The sequence below is a fragment of the Leguminivora glycinivorella genome, chromosome 1 (assembly GCF_023078275.1).
Source record: "Leguminivora glycinivorella isolate SPB_JAAS2020 chromosome 1, LegGlyc_1.1, whole genome shotgun sequence".
Classification (NCBI taxonomy): domain Eukaryota; kingdom Metazoa; phylum Arthropoda; class Insecta; order Lepidoptera; family Tortricidae; genus Leguminivora; species Leguminivora glycinivorella.
This window is the reverse complement of record NC_062971.1, coordinates 8,484,034-8,506,151: the sequence shown is the minus strand read 5'-3', so window position 1 is coordinate 8,506,151 and position 22,118 is coordinate 8,484,034. Positions and strand designations below refer to the sequence as shown.

Here is a 22,118-nt window from a genome sequence, read left to right as displayed (position 1 = left end):
TAACACTAATAACTAGCTACAAGGGAAATAAGTATTTTACTAAAAAATCACGTTTATTTCTCGGAACAATAATAGTACCTATTCTTACCTAATCTATGCCTACATAAAATCTATAAATTTAACATAGGCAGGCATCACAATTTAAGTACATTATTAACAAATATGTATAAAGTAATGACTATAAAACTTCCTTAAAAACAATATTTTAGTAGCGTATTGCAGGTACTTCCATCGTTGAAATAACCACGGGGTTTGAATTTGAACGTTGTAGTGCGCCTAAAAAAGACGCCATGTTGTTTTCTCAGTACCTACTGTTGCTCGTCAAAAACACAAGGAGCTAAGTGCTTTAAGTTTCCAACAATGACCACCACCAAATCTTTAATTCTAGGCCGTGCTACATTATTTCCTAAAATTTATCCTAATTTGGTGTTGTAATTAATGACCATGTAGCATGATGGCCTATGAAGAAGCCCATCCCATTCCTCATAGAACCACTTGACATATGAATAAACGTTACGGTTTACAGTCTAAAGCTAGACGACCAAGTGAGATACATCGGGGGTGTAGGCAGGGAGGTACCGCGGTACTCTCGGTTCGTCGCGCCTCCGCAGCGCGCCGCGGTCCACGGCTAGGCTGATGCTCCCAGCCTCCTTCACTCCATTCGACTTGGCGCGCCGTTGCGAAGGCATTATCGAAGCTCTCATAGTCTTGCGCTTCTGAAAAATTACCAATATACCTCAAGAACAAATCAAACATTACTTATTGTATTTATTCATCTACTTACGAAAGCTATTATAATAATGCGTCCAACGAAGCCGTCGGGGCATCTAGCTATCCGAATGTTAGAAAAATAATTTATTTTCTTTGTTGACAGTGTGAGTTGCCGGGCATAGAAAAAATTGATGGGGCGGTACCCATTCAATTTGGGGGTAGCAGCAAAACACATTAGTAGGTATTTATAAACACGCTATAGCATGATTAGCGAGCGATTTCTATGCCCCTTTTCAGAGCCGATGATCTGAAGCGGGAAACTAACCATGTCTTGATGAGTAAAAGTAAAAAATAAACATGAATAGTATATTTTAAGGACTTAAGCTTTTAACAAATATAATATCTTTAAAAAACTAAACTAATGATATAAACTTGAATCGGTAAAACGTTAATTTGATCGGTCCAGTTTCGCGATTGAGTTTAATCTCCGTAGTGAATGGTTTTGGAATTATCTGTGGTCCACGGCGGCGGCCTCTTGGTCTTGTTTACCTCAATGGTACCGCGCCAGCGGTCCGCCGCGTGCCGAGCGATTTCCATCCTCTTCTGCTTCTTAATCTGGTGCCGCTTGTACACCACTTCGATCACGATAAGCACTATGCCCCCAATAATGCCCGCTAACACCAGTATGAACACTCCTGCCATATTTTTCAAGCCCAAGGTATTCGGAGTCTTTTCATTTTCTTCACAGTTCAAAAGATTATTGCGTAATATCCAATTGTTGTCTAATGACTCCATTATACCACCTACAACAACGACATAGTTTAGAATAAATAAAGAAAAATAAGTAGACAGGTAATGATTTCAAAATAACTGTAGTTAAATGTAACTAAACTTACTTTCATGAAAATCGAGTATAGCTAGGGTCACTTTATCAGCCCACGGAGACCCTTTTTGTAATCCAACTCCGTAGCCAGAGCGGCCGAACAGCTCTCCAGCAGTCACCAACTCGCAATCCTGAGCCGCTTCAAATTCCAAACGAGAGGAGTCCCAGATAAACGCCATTAATTTTCTGCAACATTAAGTAACCTCTTATTATTGAGTGCCTTGAGTGCCTCTTATTATTGAGAAATACTCAGATCAGTGAGGACGGTCAGATTCACTCTGGTGGGCAAATGCATTTAGAATAAAAGTTACAAAATATGAGAGAGGAAGGTAAACGGGTACCTACTTATAAAGCATAAAGGTACAGTTGCAAAAAAAGTCCCCTGGTGCAGTAAATAGTATTGATGACCGTACCTACTGATACAGGTTTCCCGTCCTACTGGCAAAGGGTAATGCTTTCCCCTTTGTCTGTATTATACAGTAAATTGTTGGTATTTATTATTTACCCATTTTTGACATCCTGGATGGCCTGCTCCGCGTTATCGTAGTTGTTGGCCTCCATGGTGCGGTACATGTTGGACAGCTCCACCTGCCGCCTGAAGTACATGTCCACTCCCGAACCCTTCACTGTTGCACATGTAAGGTTCTCCATTGTGTTTCGGAGCTAGAAGTAACGGATACAAATCGTTTACTAAATCGGTAATACAGGGTGACCCAGAATGGACTAGTCGAGATCAGGAAAAACAAAAGTAAGAAAAAAAAACTAGCATTCTCCAACCTAGTTTAAACTCATTCTTAAAAGTAAATAGGTACAATTGGATAAAAGAATTCTATGATATTAGTATAATAATAAGCTAATAAAACTTACCCTAGCATCATTAATTCCAGTGAGTTTTGTTTTTGGGCGCTCGAGGACGAGGAAAGCAGCCAAGTTGGCAGTGTAGGAAGCAACAATTATCATAGCAAATCCTGCCCACACCATTCCGAGCACTCTCGCCGAAAAACTACGAGGAGTTCCTGAAATAAATAAAAAAAACACATCGAAATGAAGATGAAAAGTAACGAAAACGTGCCTACCTACGGTAAGAGTTACCTACCAAGTAAGTTCTCAAAAAAATCTCTTAAGCTCTATACTCTCTGCGAAGGAGCGAATTGTCGTTGTTTGCTTCCCAGAACGAGTCCTTAATTTTTGTTGAGATACTCGAGATTTGGTACGTATAGGTATGTTACATGTAAGGTGAAATACCCCATAATGGACGGTGATGCCATTATGGACAAAAAAATACAAATCCTTAAAAATAAGTATCTAAAATTAGTTTCTAAAAACTGATGGCTATGTACCATAAACTAGAGTTATAGAGCTGTTTCATTTTGAAGTTTCAATTAATTCGGTTATTTCTGAAGGATTTGGCGACAAGATAAAATTCATCAGTTTACTGAAAAAAATATCAAGACGAATCCTTAGTAATGTTGCTAAGAGAGTTGAGTTCATGTATAAAATAATAAAAAAATAATACTCTGTGTAAACTTGAATGCGTTTTACTTACTGCATTAGGCATGAGATAAGGTATAAAACATACTAGTTTGTTGCTCCAAAGATATAAAGAAATGGCGTTATTTTGCGAGTGTCCATTACTGGAACCGAAAAACTGCCTACCTCCTATGATGGACAAGGAACAATTTACAAAACCAAAATTTACAAGAAACAATCCTATGTTAAAATAACTCAAACTAATTGTATTTATGGTATATAATATTGACTCATTGAGTATCAGTTGGCTTTAAAAGTAAAATTTTAAACTTATTTCACTGTCCATAATGGGGGATCCATTACTGGAGAACTGCCGTCCATAATTGGAGAAAAAACACCTATTTTTAATTTGTTAACTATGAAGAAACCAATAGGAGTATCCATTCTGCAATACGCTTGAAATGTAAAAGAAGGATAGGACATTCAAGATTTAACACGCTTAGCGGTAGAATTTTTACATTTATGAGTGAAATATCAAAAACAGGCGAAAATTTTTCTTAAACTGTCCACGATTGGGTCCGTTACCTTACATGACAATATTTCTTACCTTCTCCGATGCCGCTGTTCAACAAAACTCCCCAGGCAAACCAAATGGCGCTCGATAAATTCAACGCATCTTCTTCTGTCCCATCTATGTTAGCCAGCTTAAACCTTCCAAACGGCGAAAATCTGTCCAGCAGGTACAGTACCAATGCCACTACATGTACTGATACCATGACTAATATCCATAAGGTGTTCGAAAATGGTTGTAAGAACGATACCAGTGTCGAAGATCGAGATGGCTGTAAAATAATAAATATATACAGGGTGCGCGTGGTGACATGTTAAAATTCAAACATTTTTGCAGAGCCTTTTAGTATCAAAAGTTGTTAATGTATAGTTTTCTCTGCTTCCCTCCCCTCCTAGCAGGGAAAATTGTGAGTCAATTTGATGATAGTAGGGAAACCAAAACTATTTTTCTGAAATGGTAATGGAAACAGTATTTTCGTAATAAAAATACCCTCTTGTACCTTTTTCTCTAGAATTGTTATTCCTTGATATTTAAACGGTTTGCTAAACTCGATGAATTCTGCACGTTCAGGGTTTATGGTCAGTGGGGCCACAATCATATCTGCGCGTTCATACACTAGTTCGCCTGCGAAAACATAAGGTAATATTAACATTCTAATACTATACCCATTAGATAGATACCTGTGGACTTTGTGGAAATAGCTTACATAGTCTACAAAAAGTCTGGGCATGTCTAGGCTCTTTATGGATCTTGGGAGTCTTGTTGTCCCAATAAGTTTCACCGTCTAATGCGCTTTTACATCAGATTTGATAATTAAATGTCACTTACCTATGAGCCCGGTCCACTCCTTTTTCGGGCTAGGGGCGGAATAGTTTTTAATAACATAGTGCCCGAATTGTCCGTCTGGTGAAAGCGCCAATGAATAGGTGAAGTTAATCCACGTAGCCAGGTGTTTCAGGAGGTCCATGCAGAAACCCTTGCAGCAGTACATTTGATCTGGACATAAAAAACACAACACAATGAGCAGCTGTTCAACTTTTACAGAGGGATAAGTGCAATAGGTAAGTAATAAACAGTCTGTAACTTAAAACATTTGCTTTTGTAACTGCACTTTTATTATTTGCATTTAATCAAAATGTCTCAAAAACTATCATTTTTGGTCCTTCGAACCGGATACAAAGATAAACTTTTTAAGTAAGTGCGTTTATACATTATCCGATGCGATATCGGATGTCGGACCGATATCCCATACATTGCAGGCGTAATTTTGGATTTTTTCCATTGAAATCCTTCCGATATCAGATCGGATAATGTAAAAACGGACTAACCTGTGTCGTTGGTCGTATTGTAATGTGGACAGGGAATCTCTTCAGCAGTACATTCGCTGCCGTCATCAATCCGTCGTGCATATACAAATGGTTTTTCCTCTATTGTTAATACCTGAAACATATTTTGTTGTTACAATATTTTTTAGATTTTGCTTTTACTGGGCAGATTTATATAATGTACCTTCAAGTGAGTAGGTATCATAAATCCTTCAGGCTTCGAGGGACTACGGCCCATCCAAATTATTTCTTGTTCTTTGAGCTCTAGGCGCATCTTCCTCACATCCTAAAACAAATATAACGAAGTCATGAATGCTCTAATTTTTAAGACTTACAAATTTAAGTGGTCTTAATAAAGGAAGACGATAATAGTGGTCAAATATCATGTTAGTTTGACAAACCTTAGAATAGAAGTATTTCCGACCGCTACATGTTCGCCTTGTGCTCTAACGTTCACCATATCGTATTCGGCGTTAACTCTGTCCCCGTGATCATCGAACGCCACATGGCCCGTCGCTCCGCTATCCAGCGTTTGCTTCCTTATGTAATCGAAAAGATGCCGACCAGTATTCCACGTGCTTCCAGAGTTGTCGCAGTCTGAAGGTGGTGCGTTTATTTCTTCAGTTGTATTCATGTCTCGTATGGCTGATGCCAGAACATAGCTGTAAGAACAAAACACAGCTTTCAAATGAAAAAAACTAAATCGAAAATCCGTTCGGGAGCTACGATGCCACAGACAGACACACACACAGACAGACAAACAGACAGACAGACAGACAGACACGTCAAACTTATAACACCCCGTCGTTTTTGTGTCGGGGGTTAAAAAAGAATTGGTGATTTCTGATCGTGTGCGCTTGTAGGTTGTAGGTATACGAATTGTAAACACAACACAACACCTCAGAAATAGATGACTTGACCTCACTATCCAAGGCCATGGATGAATAGGTAGGCCTAAAAATATTTGACTGGACGCTTTAAAGAGGACATGAAAGATAACAACCGCACACCAGAGGATACCGAATACCAGACAAAGAAGAGAAGATTGAGTCAGAAAGCGGATCCTGGCACTAGGCAGGGAAAACACTAGCTTGTAGACGTAGATTTGACGTACATGGAATCCTGGATGTGAGCGTGCTCGTTAGTCGCGTTGACGAGGCGCAGCCCGAGCAGTCCCTCGGGGGCGTTGGCGGCGTCCAGCGCCTGCTCCGTCACCACCCACACGTAGCCCGTCGTCGTCATGTTCAGGAAGGTTGCGTCGCGGAAAATTATTTCAGCGTCGGTTTTGCTATAAAAGAACATTGTTTAAATATCGGTCTTATGATATCTATAAACAATTTGGAATTTCGATATTTTAGATCATTAACATTATTCTTACCTGGCATACATTAAGAACACTCTTGATCTCGCGGTTTTTACTTCTATTAGTTTGTCACTGAATGAGTCTAAACCTGGCTCGAATTCAATAACTTGTTCGACCACTACCTTTCTGTCGACATCCTCATCGACGCTTTGGGATGTGGTTTGGAATCTATAAAAAAAATTATTGAGTTTACGAGTGCATGAGTTTATGAGTGAACTATTTAGGTACTTGTTTGTTAAAAAGGAGAACATTTAAATATATGAATAGGTTTACCTACCGGCCTAAAATGGCACGACCATCGGTGTCCGAACTATGAATGAAGATAACCTTCATGTAATTAAAATGTTTCAGCACGTCGACCCACACATCGGCCTGATGTGAATATGGCGGAACTGTCCGCAAAAACGACACGTGAATGTTCTTGTCAGAAAAGGCAGAGTCTCTTGAAGATATACCGATGACTGGGATGTGGTAAAATCCACTCGTATATGATACGGCTGCCGGAGACAAGTCTCCAGTCAAAGGATGGGAGACTACGACAGCATAAACCTGAAGGTAGGAAAAAAATCTTTAGGTAAAAGAGTCACTTCGAGGAAAAACCCAAAAACCACTCTACATAAATAGAACTTAAAGGAAGAAAAGTTAGTAATTTACAGATTATAGGTATAAAAACGTTACAAACCCGATGGCCAATTAGATCCTTGCAAACATTCAAAGCAGTCTTAATAGGATTTGTGTCCATCAAAATCGAGTAGTCATGATAGGTCACACCTTTTGGGACATATTGATCTTTGAAGTTAAGATTCTGAAAACATTGAACACATTTTAAAGAACATACAATACAAGCAAGAAAGTTTTTAATTGGTAAACCACTAATATTGTTATTGCTAAAAATTACAAATGCTACCATCGTAACGAAGCTATCAATCATTCATATGTATTATATAATATACCTACTTGCTTTTTTCATTAGATATCAGATGGAATAAGATGATAGTAGGAACTCTTACCGAAATAGTATCTTTGAAGAAGGCAATTGACTCATTGCTAGAGAGCACTCCTCCGACGTTATAATAAGTTGGGTTGGAGTACCGCCGCTGGTCTCTGTCGGCAGAGGCCAGCTGCCAACAGCTCAAGGCCGCCATTATCCCGAGAAGGGACATCATCTTGTCTGGATATGAAAACAATTTTTTTTTAATTACGAAAATTGTAATTAAATAATCACTTGCGTCCCACCCTGTATATTATCGAATTTATTTATATTAAATTAATTGAGTTGGTGTGATGGGGAACGGGGAACCCATTTTGGCATATTTAGTATTTTCTTACAAGGTGTTTTTAGGAAAGGAACTCTTATTTTTGTACCTATAATAGGTAGGTACATTAAAATAGTGTGTCTGTTACTTATTTCATACATCACTGCTGGAATCGCGTCTTGGACTACATAATTAATAAGATAAACGTAACAAATAGATATTGCTTATCAGAACATTTTTATTTGTCATACGAAGTTTTGCAATAGGTGTCGTAACACTCTTATCTAAGCTATGAAGGTAAACTTTATTTCATAAGAAACGAGAATATATTCGGTATTTATTTACCAGAATACGACCTGTGGGCACTGAGGAAGAGTTTACGTAACGACCATGATATCGCGTAACTTTTAATTATGACTGAATATTTCAGGCACAGGGGCCCGCCCTTCTGGGCAAGTTAAATGAGATCTCTCACTACAGGCTACATTATTAATCACCGCTTAGCGCTAAATTAGGGACACGTTTTACTTACCAGTGTGCAAGTTATTTAGTCACATTTACGTCATTGTTTTGTTTAAAATAGCAGTAAAAAATATTGTTCTGTGAGAGAACAGCTGAGGGATGCTGTGGTACAGCGGTAGATGGAGCCTGCTCCGCGGTTGCCATGGTTACCGCGCAGTCGTATCGGCGACTCCAATCAATGCTAGCCGAGTTAGGAATAGTAGAACCCGAAGATAGATTGTTTGGCGTATCGTATTGAGAGGATTTTATTACATAATGTAAAATCGAGAAAAAATACAATTCGATAATGCAGTCTTAATATAATTATGTATTGTTATAAAAGAACAATTACGGTAACAATTTACAAAGCAGGTAGTAAACTTATTTAACATTACGACAAATCTAATAATCATGTAACAACTTCTTAATAGCGGAAAGACACATATATAGTATTATCCGGTTCGAAGGACCAAAAATATCTTGATAAAAGTAGGGTTATTTAATAATTAGTAAGTATTTTCCCTGTTACATAAGCAATATGGTAGGTAAATAATATGTAGAAAAAAACCTACTTTTAAAAATGCAATATAGTCGTTAATTCATTATTTATTTAACAAACATTATGAAATTATAAGTACTCTTGCATATTTACTAATTAGGTACTAACTTTTAGCACTTAGCTATGTTCCAAGTTCGTTTGTTATTTTGGTCTCGTAAGTCTCGTTCTCGCACACATTATTATCAAAAGAACCAATAATAACATTAAATGTGAGCATTAAAATATTTCTTATTTAACATCTATTTTTTTTTAAATTGCATATGTATGTATACCTAATACATGCACGGAAACGAGGCTGTAGGCTTTTGTCTCCAATAAAGTGACAATCGGAAACCGCAGCCTTAGTTCTAACGCTCATTTGTTCAAGACCAAGCCCAAGCTCCATGCGGCGGGGTCCAGGTGGGCGCGGGCCAGGCCCAGGGCGCCCAGGAGGGCTGCAGGGCGGCCGCGGCGGCCGAGGCGGCGTGGTGCGCCGCGCCGGCAGCGCCCGCGGCCCCTGAACTTGACAGTACTGACAGCTTCACAGATTCAAGGTCTGAAATAAATTCAATTGTCAACTTTTTCTGATTGGGTGATCGACTTATGCTAAATGCCTCACATTTGACGGTACTTATCGTTAATCACGACACATAAAAATCTTACAAAAAGTGGCGCTAGATCTAGTCCTGACATCTTTAGTAAAAGTATTTGGATCTGAGTTTTTAATAAAAGTTTCAGAATACTTAAGGCGTTTATAAGAGGGCCTCTGGTACACAGAATATGCTATTGTAAAAGGGACAGTCTTGAAAGAGCTTGACTAAGTTTGTCTCAGAAGCCCTTGATCTTGGGACGTTCTACATAATTTCCACAAGCATTGCAGAGCAGTCTACGCCAACAATGTATATTTATTATACTTAACTTAGGTATGTATGTAGGTACATGAGGAATACACGGAAGTCAGTATCTTACCAGCGTTATGCAGCCTGGCAGCCTGGTTATGCGCCGCTTGCTGTATGGCGCGGGCAGCCGCCGCCTCGCGGGCCGCTGCGATCTTCTGAGCGGCCGCAGCGCGCGCCTTTGCTGCCGCTAACTGAGCTTGCGCGTGCACCGCTGCCTGCGCCGCTTCGAGCGCGTGCGCACGGGCGTGCCTGGCTGCTTCCTCGCTGCAAGTTTAGAGTAGCATGTGACAAGAAATCAGCTAGGTATACCTGATTTATAAACACCACAGAAACCTATGCTACCTCAGTGTTTCACTAAGTAAATGCACGAGGAATACGAGTTACTAAAGTAACTGACGCCGAAATGTACCTTTTATGAGCGGCATGTGCGGCTGCAGCCTCCTTAGCGCTGGCGACGCTCTGCTGCTCGAGGGCGGCGTGCTTCGCAGCGGCGACTTGGTGCTGAGCGGCCATCACCGCGGCTGCCGCTGCCTTCGCTGCCGCCACCGCGCCAGCTACGTCTGTGCTCGAGTCTGAAAATAAATCGAAGTTGATGATCGAACGAGTTCAGCAGAAGTTTACTCTAGACATAAGTAAGTAAATACTTACAATCCGATATAAACATATTTGTTTTACAAGGGGGCAAAGTTGTAGTAATGATGTCCACAGATGCCTTACCATGAGAAAGGACCACGGGCCTCCAAGGAGCTCCGATGGCGTTGACCGGGGTGAGGTCCCAGGGCAGACTGCGCTTGTCAGGCTTGCTGCCGATGGCTGCGGCCACCAGAGTGAAGGCGAATACCTGAATTTAATCATTACAAATTAGTAACTAGGTATATCAAATCAAAGTCCCAAAAAAACTACCAACGTCGCTTTTATCCAGCATCCATCTCTCTAAGCTCAATTTTTAAGGTAAGTTTGTTCGGCCACTCTTCCAAGAACTACATTATCTTATTTTTTTCATACCTTGTTTCATACTTCGTTATATATCTACTTAATGATGTTATCTACATACCTATCTATCTACCTACTTTAGGTACTCAAAACTTCACCGCGCACTCGCTATACTTACTTAAGTCAGATTCCGACTCTTTTGCATCACCCGTAGGCCATGGTCATCACGATAAGATGCTAAAAAGCTATCAAATTTTAATTACTACATAATTATGAGTTTAATACTAGTAAGAGCGTGGGACTTTCATTCCGGAGGTCGCGGCTTCGATCCCCGGCTCTGACCAATGAGTTCTTCGGAACTTGTCAAAGCGGACCCCAGGCTCCCATGAGCCGCGGCGAATGCCGGGATAACTCAAGGAGGATGATGATGATGTACGAAATGTCATTTGATATTTACCAGTCCCTTTTCGATGAAGGAAAACATCGTGAGGAAACCGGACTAATCCCAATAAGGAATAGTTACCCTTTGGGTTGGAAGGTCCGATGGCAGTCGCTTTCGTAAAAACTAGTGCCTACGCCAAATCTTAGGATTAGTTGTCAAAGCGGCCCCGGGCTCCTATGAGCCGTGGCAAATGCCGGGATAACGCAAGGAGGATGACGATGAGTTTAATACTGTAATATTGCAATGAAAGGAAAAAGGATATATTCGCAAAAATGGCATCTATGTTTCGTTTTTTTATCAGTTTTATCACTTACCAAAACTTTGAAAGACATGATGGTATTGATGGATCTGTTGCTGTCCGTCTTATATCAAGGGATACTTGTAATGTGATACCAATACAGAAGATTGGGCATTTTATATTGTTGCACGCGGAAGTTAGGCAGTGTAGAAAGGGATCGCCATTATTCCTAAGAACAAGTAGAATCTGTCATTATCAGGCGAAATGAAAGGAAGTGTTATATGAGCAGCCGGTGGAGGGAGCTAGGTAAACACACGCGAATTCAAACTAAGATACAGCGGGGCAAATCTCGACTGGGGGGCAATTGTAACTAATCCATTTTTAGGGTTCCGTAGTCAACTAGGAACCCTTATAGTTTCGCCATGTCTGTCTGTCCGTCCGTCCGTCCGTCCGTCCGTCCGTCCGTCCGTCCGCGGATAATCTCAGTAACCGTTAGCACTATAAAGCTGAAATTTGGTACCAATATGTATATCAATCACGCCAACAAAGTGAAAAAATAAAAAATGGAAAAAAATGTTTTATTAGGGTACCCCCCCTACATGTAAAGTGGGGGCTGATATTTTTTTTTATTCCAACCCCGACGTGTGATATATTGTTGGATAGGTATTTAAAAATGAATAAGGGTTTGCTAAGATCGTTTTTTGATAATATTAATATTTTCGTAAATAATCACTCCTAAAGGAAAAAAAAGTGCGTCCCCCCCCTCTAACTTTTGAACCATATGTTTAAAAAATATGAAAAAAATCACAAAAGTAGAACTTTATAAAGGCTTTCTAGGAAAATTGTTTTGAACTTGATAGGTTCAGTAGTTTTTGAGAAAAATACGGAAAACTACGGAACCCTACACTGAGCGTGGCCCGACACGCTCTTGGCCGGTTTTTTCCATTATTACACACTATTATTACACTATGATGTTGAGTTCTACATGTATCCACTGAACACGCCTACCATATAGAGGTATAACCGGATTACATGGAAAAAATGGACCAGTTACATTTGTCCCTCAGTCGAAATTTACCCCGGTGTACCTTATGGAGGTTAGTAAAGTAAGTACTTATAACTATTGGGTTGGTAAGAAAGTAATGAGCGAATCATAACCAATATTGTAATTTTGATTTAATTTATTATTTTAATCATTTATCAAAAATATAACGGCCTTCGTTATCTACTACTTGTCTCCATCATTCTGGTAAAGAATAAATAGCATCGGCGAAGAAGTTCTTAGGTTTAGATTAAAAAAACTCAGCTATGTACTGTCGTAGATGGGCTTGATCATCGAACTTTTTTTCATTCAAGGCATTGCTTAGCGATCTGAACAATGCGTAATCCGTAGGTGCCAAGTCTGGAGAGTACGGTGGATGAGGTATCACTTTCCAACCTAGCTCCAATAGCTTTAGCCGAGTCACTTTTGCAATGTGTGGGCGAGCATTGTCGTGTAAGAAAAAAACTTTAGCATGCTGTGGACGATTCTGACAGATTTTTTGGTTTAAATTTTCAAGCTGATTACAGTATACTGATGCGGTAACAGTCATTCCACTTGGTAGGAGTTATTCACTGTATTTGGTATACAGTGGTATTATTCACTGTAATACCATGAATATCCCACCAAACGGACAGCATTTAACTTTTTTCGGGTGAGGCTCTGTTTTTGGTGCCTCTATTCCTTTTTCGTTTGGAGCTAGCCACTGACGTTTGCGTGTGTGATTTATATATAAGACCCATTTTTCATCTCCAGTGATAAGATGGTCCAACCAGTTGAATGTGCGGCGAAAAGACAGAAGTTGTATGCAGATATCGGCACGGCGGTTTAGTTGATCTCTATCAAGTTCGTGCGGTATCCAAACACTGTATTTGTAGTTTTTTCCCAACTCGTGTAAATGTGTTTCTATGGTGACATGAGAGCAGCCTAACTCGGTAGCAAGAGTACGACTCGTTAGCCTCGGATCTCCTTCAATTAAGGTTTTTAATTTGGCTACATCAATATTCACCGGTCGACCAGACTTAGGTTGATCTGATAATGAAAAGTCGCCACTACGAAACCGCTGGAACCATCGTTTCGCCGTGGCCTCAGACACAACTTCAGGAGCAACACGCTGACGTATATTACGCACTGCTTCGGCGGCTGCATGGCCAGACTGAAATTCATATAGTAAGCAATGCCTTACATGCACTTTTAATTCGTCCATTTTCTTCCTTATATTAGCTCGGCGACAGCTAGTGAATGACTGACGAGAAACTGTGCGACTCGCCCTTTATATGCTTTCGACCATAGAAGATTCTAGAACTCTCTCAAAAATTTTATGTGGAATTCAATCGATCGCTCATTACTTTCTTACCAACCCAATAGTATAACTACCAAGGATTATATTTATATAGGATTTACAGTCTCCGTATCGCCATTAAAAGTGATTTTATTAAGTGCATAAGGTGCCTAATAATCAATTTCAAAGGCACTTCCTGGAAATTTATGATATCTACTCAAATATTTTAAGTAAGTTTAGGATTTATTAGCTCAAAGTCTGGCCCAAAAAGCGGCATGTCATTAAATCGAGTTATTACTTATTAGGTAATACTGGTAATAGGTACGAAAAAACCGGCCAAAAGCGTGTCGGGCCACGCTCAGTGTAGGGTTCCGTAGTTTTCTGTATTTTTCTCAAAAACTACTAAACCTATCAAGTTGAAAACAATTTTCCTAGAAAGTCTTTATAAAGTTCTACTTTTGTGATTTTTTTTATATTTTTTAAACATATGGTTCAAAAGTTATGAGGGGGAGGCACACTTTTTAGGGTTCCGTACCAAAAAGGTAAAACAGGAACCCTTATGGTGCGACTCTGTCCGTCTGTCTGTCCGTCTGTCACATTCCTAAATATCTCGAGAACTACTAATGCTATCAACTTGAAATTTGGAATAGTTGTGAACATTGTGAACCTCTACAAATAGAAGGTATAATTTTTTTAAATTTATTAATTTTAATTGTAGAAAATGGCCAAAATGAAAGGGGGGCAAACTGTAAATTTCAAGTTACTAGGTCAAGTGGAGTATCGTTAGAAAGAGCTCAAATTGAACGTAAATAAACTATTTTTTATATTTTTTTTGTTGTGAAAAAAAAAAAGAATTTTGAAGGAAAATGTAAAAAAAAATACCGTCCCCCCCCCTTATCTCTGAAGTTTACCAACGAAAAATTATGAAAATTTTAGGAAACATTGGTTTTATGCTAAATATTACAGGAAAAATATAATCGTGTTTGTATCTTGAAAACTTTTTTTTCTCAAACATGCAATGAAATATTGTCTTTACGTTCCTTAAAATGGGCTGGGAAGTTTCGCTTTTTGGGCGCAACAACTCGAGAGGACTGTAAAGGGATTTCATATTATTTTTCAGGCCTAGGCCTGCAAAGTAACTTTTTTTTATAAAATATTGTCCTTTAGAGCATTTTTTTTTATTTCATTGTATGTTTGAGAAAAGCACTATACATGCCTCGGCGTGAAAACGGATTCCCGGCCTCGTATCCCTATCCGGCCTCGCTCGCACGCTCGCTCGGCCGTATATACCCACTTGGCCGGAAATCCTCATTTTCCTGGCCTCTGATGTAATGTACTATTTTTATTCACAAAAAACTTTTACTTTTTTACTTTCACATTTTTACTTTTAATTTACCCACCTTTGCGGATGTATATAGTACTTAAAATTAATACGATATGTTACGTAAATCATCTTCTTTCCAATAAAGTAAAAATTGTTTAAATCGGTTAACATTATAAAGAATAATCCCTGAAAAACCAACATACTATGGTCGCGCAAATTAGTTAGCGAATTCACCGAGAGATGGCGCTATACACAATAATGCTCATTAGTACCTATACTTTTGTCTTCTGGTCAAGTCGTTAGAGTTATGTGAAAACATGAGGTTATTTTAACTGGCGAGTTTGAAAGTTTGTACGGAACCCTCGGTGGGCGAGTCCGACTCGCACTTGACCGGTTTTTTTCCTTTAGGAGCGATTATTTCCGAAAATATAAATATTATCAAAAAACGATTTTAGTAAACCCTTATTCATTTTTAAATACCTATCCAACAATATATCACACGTTGGGGTTGGAATGAAAAAAAAATCAGTCCTTACTTTACATGTAGGGGGGGGTACCCTAACAAAACATTTTTTTTTTTTCACTTTTTATTTTACCACTTTGTCGGCGTGATTGATATACATATTGGTACCAAATTTCAGCTTTCTAGTGCTAACGGTCACTGAGATTATCCGCGGACGGACGGACGGGCGGACGGACAGACAGACATGGCGAAACTATAAGGGTTCCTAATAGTTGACTACGGAACCCTAAAAAAAGTGGGAACAAATCATTTAAGTAGGTACCTTAGTTGTTTTCATGACTATTAATTACCTAAGTGTCCTGAGTGGTTTCCAATCCTATAATTATTAAGTTTTAAACATTATTCTTAAAACAAAACCAACTGAATGGGTAAGAAGATTTTTCTTTGACGTCGATACTAGGGGTGTCACTTATGCGTTGCCGACCTTTAATTGCATGTTCGGGCAAAAACGAGCGAGAGGCCCGTTTGTTCTTGGTTTGCCACGTGTCCAGAAAGTGAGGATGAATGAACTTTGTTTGTTCGGCGGGAGGTGCGGACGGTGCGGTGATAAAAGCGTACGGTGGCACCAATTTGAATAGGGGAAAATTACTGCTGCCGTGATCGTAGCATATAAACATATACATGCAAACTGAAAATTTTGTTAAATTTAAGTAACTAGCTTTTGCCCACGGCTTCGCTCGCGTTAGAAAGAGACAAAAAGTAGCCTATGTCACTCTCCATCCCTTCAACTATCTCCACTTAAAAAATCACGACAATTCGTCGCTCCGTTTTGCCGTGAAGGACGGACAAACAAACAGACACACACACTTTCCCATTTATAATATTATGCGACCAATGGCAGCACCGTGCGCGCCCGCTTCACTCCGCAAGGATTGGTGATTTGCGTCTTGAACAATATCGCTTGCATTAGGCTTCTAGTGGGGTGTTCTGTGAATTACAAACACTCAAAAATAATAAACACGGGCGCGCCATCTGTCGCAGTTGTGGTGCTTTACTCAGGCCACACGCTACAACCATACCGAGCGCATCGATCAGCCGCTTAGTTCCAACGCGCGCCAATAGATGGCGCTTAAGCTATATTGGGAAACGGGACAATGACGTCATCTTTTTCGTGCATGCTGCCCGTAGTAACGAGTTATTAGACGTTATCACGTCAAAAGATCTCATCAGGATTTGAACCCGGGACCTCTTGCTCCGTAGGCGGGGTCACTACCGAGAAGGCTAAGAGATTGTCAAACCCTTAAGCAGCAGCGATTGCAGCGACACCTATCTATGATTTTATATATGCACATCTGATACTTAAAGCTTTCGCTCCTTATATTTCTAATCTCCATACACCACGCCTTTGACTTTGACACTTGTTTTGACAGTCTCACTCAAGTAGTTCGACTTTGACTGGCGGTCGGCTCTTGGTTGTAAATTATTCTTGTCCAGTCAATATTTAAATTTCCTGTGATCAAATAATTATAAAAATGTTTGAATTTAGTGAATTTTTGTGAAAATAATGAAAATATCGTAAAAGAAAGGTTAGTAGTCTTGGTTACGTAAAATCTTGTGAGCTATGATTAATTCACATTTTAATATCCCATTTTTAAAAGATAATCGGTCGTTATTCTTTATAACATGTGTGTAATAGATCGCAGACACGGCTGTGAAATTTAGTGTTACTCCAGTTTGGTATATAGTAACGTATATTTGCATTACTTTAGGAAGTTTGAACAAGAGGACATTATCGATTTCTGTCCATTACCTAGGTACTGACGGAAATCATTAATTAAATGTGCGTTTTTGTTATTTTATTGTATTCAAAGCATTAATCTTTCTAACCTTTGAGTGTATCTATGTAATTGTTTTATTTTATTATTTTCACCAGAAAAAGAAAAAAAAAGCACAAAAATGGCTAATGTAAAAGCAGCTCCAAACGAACAACCAAAAATACCTCCACCGCCACAGTAAGTATCATCATTCTCTTGCCCTTATCCCAGTCACTTGGGGTCGGGCAGCATGTCTTTCTCTTCCATACATCTCTGCAGCATGTCTTTCTCTTCCATAAATCTCTGTCACTCGTCATCTCATCATTAAGTATATTCACAGTAAGTATATTCCAAATAAATAATAATATCATTTATTTACATAGCACAGTAGTGTGTAAAATATATGTATGATAGTAAGTCAATTAGAAAATAAAAATTAATGAAAAACTATAGGTTAAGATCAATTATTTGAATCTTCTATGACTAGACCTGTACATTACTTGTTATTATGTCAAAATTTAACACACCAACATTTTGTACCTTAAGGAATCATTATAAAGAAGTAAAATCCTATGAAAATTTAATTAATTAGTCATGAAAATATATAATGTTAATTACATAACTGAATAAAGAAATACAAGGGAATATTCTTTATTCAGTACGGGCTTATTAATGGAGCCAATCATTGGCATTGAAATCCCTTTGATTGACTCTCATGTCACTTGCACAACATTCTACCAGCTTGACATGATATGTATAATCCATAACATAAATTGATATGGTTGTTTACAGTTAATTTGGAATTGGTTTTGGTTATATTCTATTTGTCATATGAATAACAATTAGATGATGGGAACTTTCAAGAGATCAATTTTACAATAAATGTGAAATTCCAGGTTGGCTCTTGTAAAAATATTCCAGTTTATGTGGATACTTCTGATAGATACATCATTAAAATTACTATACAAATTTGAATTTCAAACCATTGCAAATACATACATACTACACACTCTGCCGAGATAACATGCTTGCTGCCTCGGTCCTAGTATGTTTACATTCTTAGCCATTTTCCACAATTGGAAAGTGCAGAGCAATGCTGTTCACTCCATCTGGACCCTATTCACACTTCTAAAACAACAGAGTTATAAAAGGGTGGATAAAAACCATGAATATCACAGGAAAATTAGTTTGTCTCTATTCACTGCATGTTTTGGAAATCATTTACTACATTTATCTGTTGTTATTTGACTAGATTTTTTACACCTCACCTGAATCAATATTTTAAATCTAAGTATTTGACTAGTGATAATCTGTCCAGCCAGTTCTAATTATAGAATAAACTATAAAAATTTGCATAGAAAATGTGACCAGTTTGTTGCCAAGGACACATTACATACTGTTAAGTGCTTAACTTGCTTTATTATGCTAATATCAGTAGCAAGTTGTTCATGGATCATTAAGAAACTTCCTACCATTACTAGGGGAAACTGGGGAAATTTGACTAAATTCAAAGTTTTAAATAGAATAAAAATTCTAAAATGTTATAGTAGTCTACTAAATTGTCTTACTCAGAATATTAAAGCATTTTTAGGGTTCCGTACCAAAAAGGTACAACAGGAACCCTTATGGTGCGACTCTGTCCGTCTGTCTGTCCGTCTGTCACATTGTTAAATATCTCTAGAACTACTTATGCTATCGATATGAAATTTGGAATAGTTATAAACATTGTGAACCTCTACAAGTTGAAGGTATTTTTTATTTTAATTAATCAATATAAATGATAGAAAATGGCCAAAATGAAAGGGGGGCAAACTGAAAATTTCAAGTAACTAGGTCAAGTGGGGTATCGTTAAAAAGAGCTCAAATTGTACATATCAAAACTATTTTTTATAATTTTTTGGTTGTGGAAAAAAAATGTTTTTTGAAGGAAAATGTAAAAAAAAATACCGTTCCCCCCCTTATCTCCGAAGTTTACCAACATAAATTTATGAAATTTTCACCAAACATGGCTATTATAATGAATATTACAGGAAAAATAAAATCGTACACGTATCTTGAAAACTTTTTTTTAATTTATAAAAACCTTTCAGATTTACATTTTCAATTTCAACACCCTTGCGGGTCTTTATTGTATCCGTATTTTTTAACAAAATAACAATGAAATTACCTGCTTTCAAATAGAGGCAAAATGGTTAAAATCGGTTCACGTAATAAACAATTATTCCATAAAAATCATCTTCCATACTAGCTCGCGCGCATTAGTTTACTCAATTTGCCGATGGATGTCGCTGTATGTTGAACGCTCATTTCCTACATCGCGTTTTTCCTGATACATAATTATAATGAGGTCGGTTCAGGAGCGTCCTTGCGACATGTCGTAAGTCGTAAACTATTGAAGTCGAATAGTCTTGATTTTATTTGGACGTTGTCTAACAATAAAATTGTATATTAAAATATTACTGTTATGTGGGAAATTGAGTCTTGAGGGATTTAGTCAAATCTGTAGAGTTCTATGAATAACATTTTGATGATTCAACTAGGTATTGAAAGTTTGTACGGAACCCTCGGTGAGCGAGTCCGACTCGCACTTGACCGGTTTTTTTTCCTGTTAGAATAGTTTTTTTTATTTAATACCCAATGTAGTTTTTAGAATGGAGTAGGTATTTAAATAAAACGTGTCTGCCCAATCTCCCCACCTAAATTTGTGTGAATTATCATTTAGCTCATTCAAATTGTATAGTTAAATATTATATTGTATTCCTTATGTTATAATATGATATACCAATATAATATACACTTACACTGAGCTGGCAACAGATGTTAGGACAGTTAGTGATATTGGATGGACAATTCCTACTGTAATAAGTACCTATATAAATGCGTTGATCACTTAATAATAATAATTCTGTAGCTTCGTATGAATGTTAGTTTTCCCACCCACTGCTGCGTACGAGTAGGTATTACCTAATTGTGTCGTGCGTGCGAGGGGACAACAGTTTTGGCACATAGCGATTCATTTGTAAAAATACTATTTCAATGTTTACTATCTCACAGTTACTACAACAATTGTTCGTGTAGTGTTTGCTAGTTTAATATTATCATGGAAAGTTTGTTAATAAGGTTTTAAAAGACAATAGATATGAAGTCCATGGACATCTTTTTAGTATGAAATCGTAAACCAAATATTAGGCACAAAGTTGTAATGAAAAATGTTGCCCTACGAATAGGAAAATCGTTCTTGATACGGCTACGTTGTAGCGCTTTTAGGTCACGCGACAATACGTCATAGTTAGAGGTATGAATGAAGGGAAATGTCTATTGTCGCTGAGGATAAGGCAAATGTATCGCCCAGAAAATTATATAAGCACGAGAACGTCAGCACGTACGTAAGACATGCAGTCTTATCCCTAGTGAAATATTTATAAAGAGACACAACAACAGGACACGACACTTCCGGTCAGGGGGCCGATTTTTGAGTCCCACGCGTTCGAATTCAGAAAATTGTCACTGAAAATAATAAGCAAGTCACCGTTTTCAACCGGTATTTTAGTGATAAAATCCCGTATGCGAGATTCAAAAATCGCCCCCCAGCTCCAGAGTATGGAATAGGTACCCTTCGGAAAATATCTAGTAATATATCACCCACAGGATTATTAAAAATATTAATGAAGTTTCATCTCAAGTATGTGCAATTCGCATTTTTCCTTGATATTCAGCAATATTACTATTTTACTTGGCACGTAGCCGGATCGCCTAGCGCAGTAGGATGGTACCAGACACTCGTTGGCAATGGCAGCAATAACATTAATAAAGCTGTAGAGTCACGATGTGCGACCGGGACAAGCTCAGGGACTTTTTAATGACCGTTACGCTTCATCGCTACGTGTGTTAATAAAACTCATCAAAACTTTCATAAGAGTTAACAAAAGTAGAGTTGGTTGATGATGTTCGAGCCTGGGTGACATAAAACGTTACCTATAATGATAAAAATGAAACAGATAATTGAACTTTCGGAATAAAATAACATTTGGGAGAATAGATACCCAAGTAATATCTGAACTAAATGTATGTAGGTACTTAAATATCGTCACTACTTTAAAAAATCTCGTATCTCACGCTGTTCCTCAAAGTTAAAACGAAGTAAGTCTATATGCATTCCATACATACTTACTACAATTTTCTTTTCATTGACAGACGAAGATACAAGTTTTTTAAAAGTAGTGACGATATGTAAAAAAAATCTGTCTCGGTCAAGATGACTGTGACTAAGTTTAAACATATTTTCTGAAAGATATCAACAAAAAGTTGTATTTTTTTTTTCTAGAAACGATCAAAAGATAGTTAATCCCATGCAAATCAAAGAGAGAGCGAGCGTTTTGGACTTCATAGCTCAGCGACGAACTCATAACTCGCCCGCGCTATCATCGCGTCTCTTTTTATTTACACGGGAGCGACTAGATAGATATGAATATGACTATCTTTTGTTCGTTTTTATAGCCGATAGCTCATAGCTTACTCGCTTTTGGTGGGACCAGTGCCGAATAGTTTGGTTTGGTCGTTTATCAGTGAGTGAAGAGTGGTATGTTTCCAGGCTAATACCAAAGATCATAAACGGCGGCATCGCGGGCATCATCGGCGTGTCGTGTGTGTTCCCCATCGACTTGGTGAAGACGCGGCTGCAGAACCAGGTCATCGGCCCCAATGGCGAGAAACAGTACAAAAACATGTCAGTATCACTCATATAGGCCTACAATGGCTACAATACACATTTTTGTAGCTTGCACAACTGGTATGCCAGCCACGTAAAGCTTGGCAAAAAAGAAACAATTTTTTTTCATAGCAACACTTACTTATCTCATCCAGAAGTGTCAGAATAGTTGCCACACACAAAGCGGTTTATATGGACGGTGGCTCCCCTATTATTTTCTATTCTTTTTTGCCAGGCTGTACAGTTGCGAGTAATTTTGTACTGTGCATGCTACAGGCATGTGTATCGCAGGCCTATGTTTAGGTATAGATGTATATCGTCACTACTTTTAAAAAAACTTGTATCTTCGTCTGTCAAT

The 22,118-nt window shown here is 38.3% G+C and overlaps 3 protein-coding genes across 3 annotated transcripts in view; 1 reads left to right on the top strand and 2 right to left on the bottom strand.

Moving 5' to 3' along the window:
• Positions 1-56: 56 nt before the first annotated feature.
• Positions 57-9,000, bottom strand: LOC125232050 (glutamate [NMDA] receptor subunit 1). The gene is given in 18 exon segments (XM_048137664.1): positions 57-716; positions 1,261-1,514; positions 1,608-1,780; positions 2,100-2,257; positions 2,462-2,610; positions 3,672-3,906; positions 4,135-4,259; positions 4,464-4,631; positions 4,964-5,075; positions 5,145-5,246; positions 5,362-5,378; positions 5,381-5,622; positions 6,075-6,248; positions 6,339-6,491; positions 6,601-6,872; positions 7,006-7,128; positions 7,334-7,494; positions 8,912-9,000. Coding segments are annotated over 17 exon segments (2,796 nt in total). The 5' UTR covers positions 7,490-7,494; positions 8,912-9,000; the 3' UTR covers positions 57-533.
• Positions 8,447-22,118, bottom strand: part of LOC125232066 (tol-Pal system protein TolA-like) — a 65,511-nt gene continuing 51,839 nt past the window's right edge. Inside the window, exons 2-6 of the mRNA XM_048137683.1 lie at positions 11,207-11,359; positions 10,235-10,358; positions 9,927-10,089; positions 9,588-9,781; positions 8,447-9,174 (exon numbers count right to left, since the gene is read on the bottom strand). Of these exons, the coding sequence (XP_047993640.1) occupies positions 9,002-9,174; positions 9,588-9,781; positions 9,927-10,089; positions 10,235-10,358; positions 11,207-11,224 (672 nt within the window). The 5' untranslated portion in view covers positions 11,225-11,359 and the 3' untranslated portion in view covers positions 8,447-9,001. The remainder of the gene's footprint in view (positions 9,175-9,587; positions 9,782-9,926; positions 10,090-10,234; positions 10,359-11,206; positions 11,360-22,118) is intronic.
• Positions 16,714-22,118, top strand: part of LOC125232058 (mitochondrial glutamate carrier 1-like) — a 33,570-nt gene continuing 28,165 nt past the window's right edge. The window contains exons 1-3 of the mRNA XM_048137676.1: positions 16,714-16,824; positions 17,172-17,250; positions 21,644-21,778. Coding sequence (XP_047993633.1) covers positions 17,195-17,250; positions 21,644-21,778 — 191 coding nt within the window. The 5' untranslated portion in view covers positions 16,714-16,824; positions 17,172-17,194. The remainder of the gene's footprint in view (positions 16,825-17,171; positions 17,251-21,643; positions 21,779-22,118) is intronic.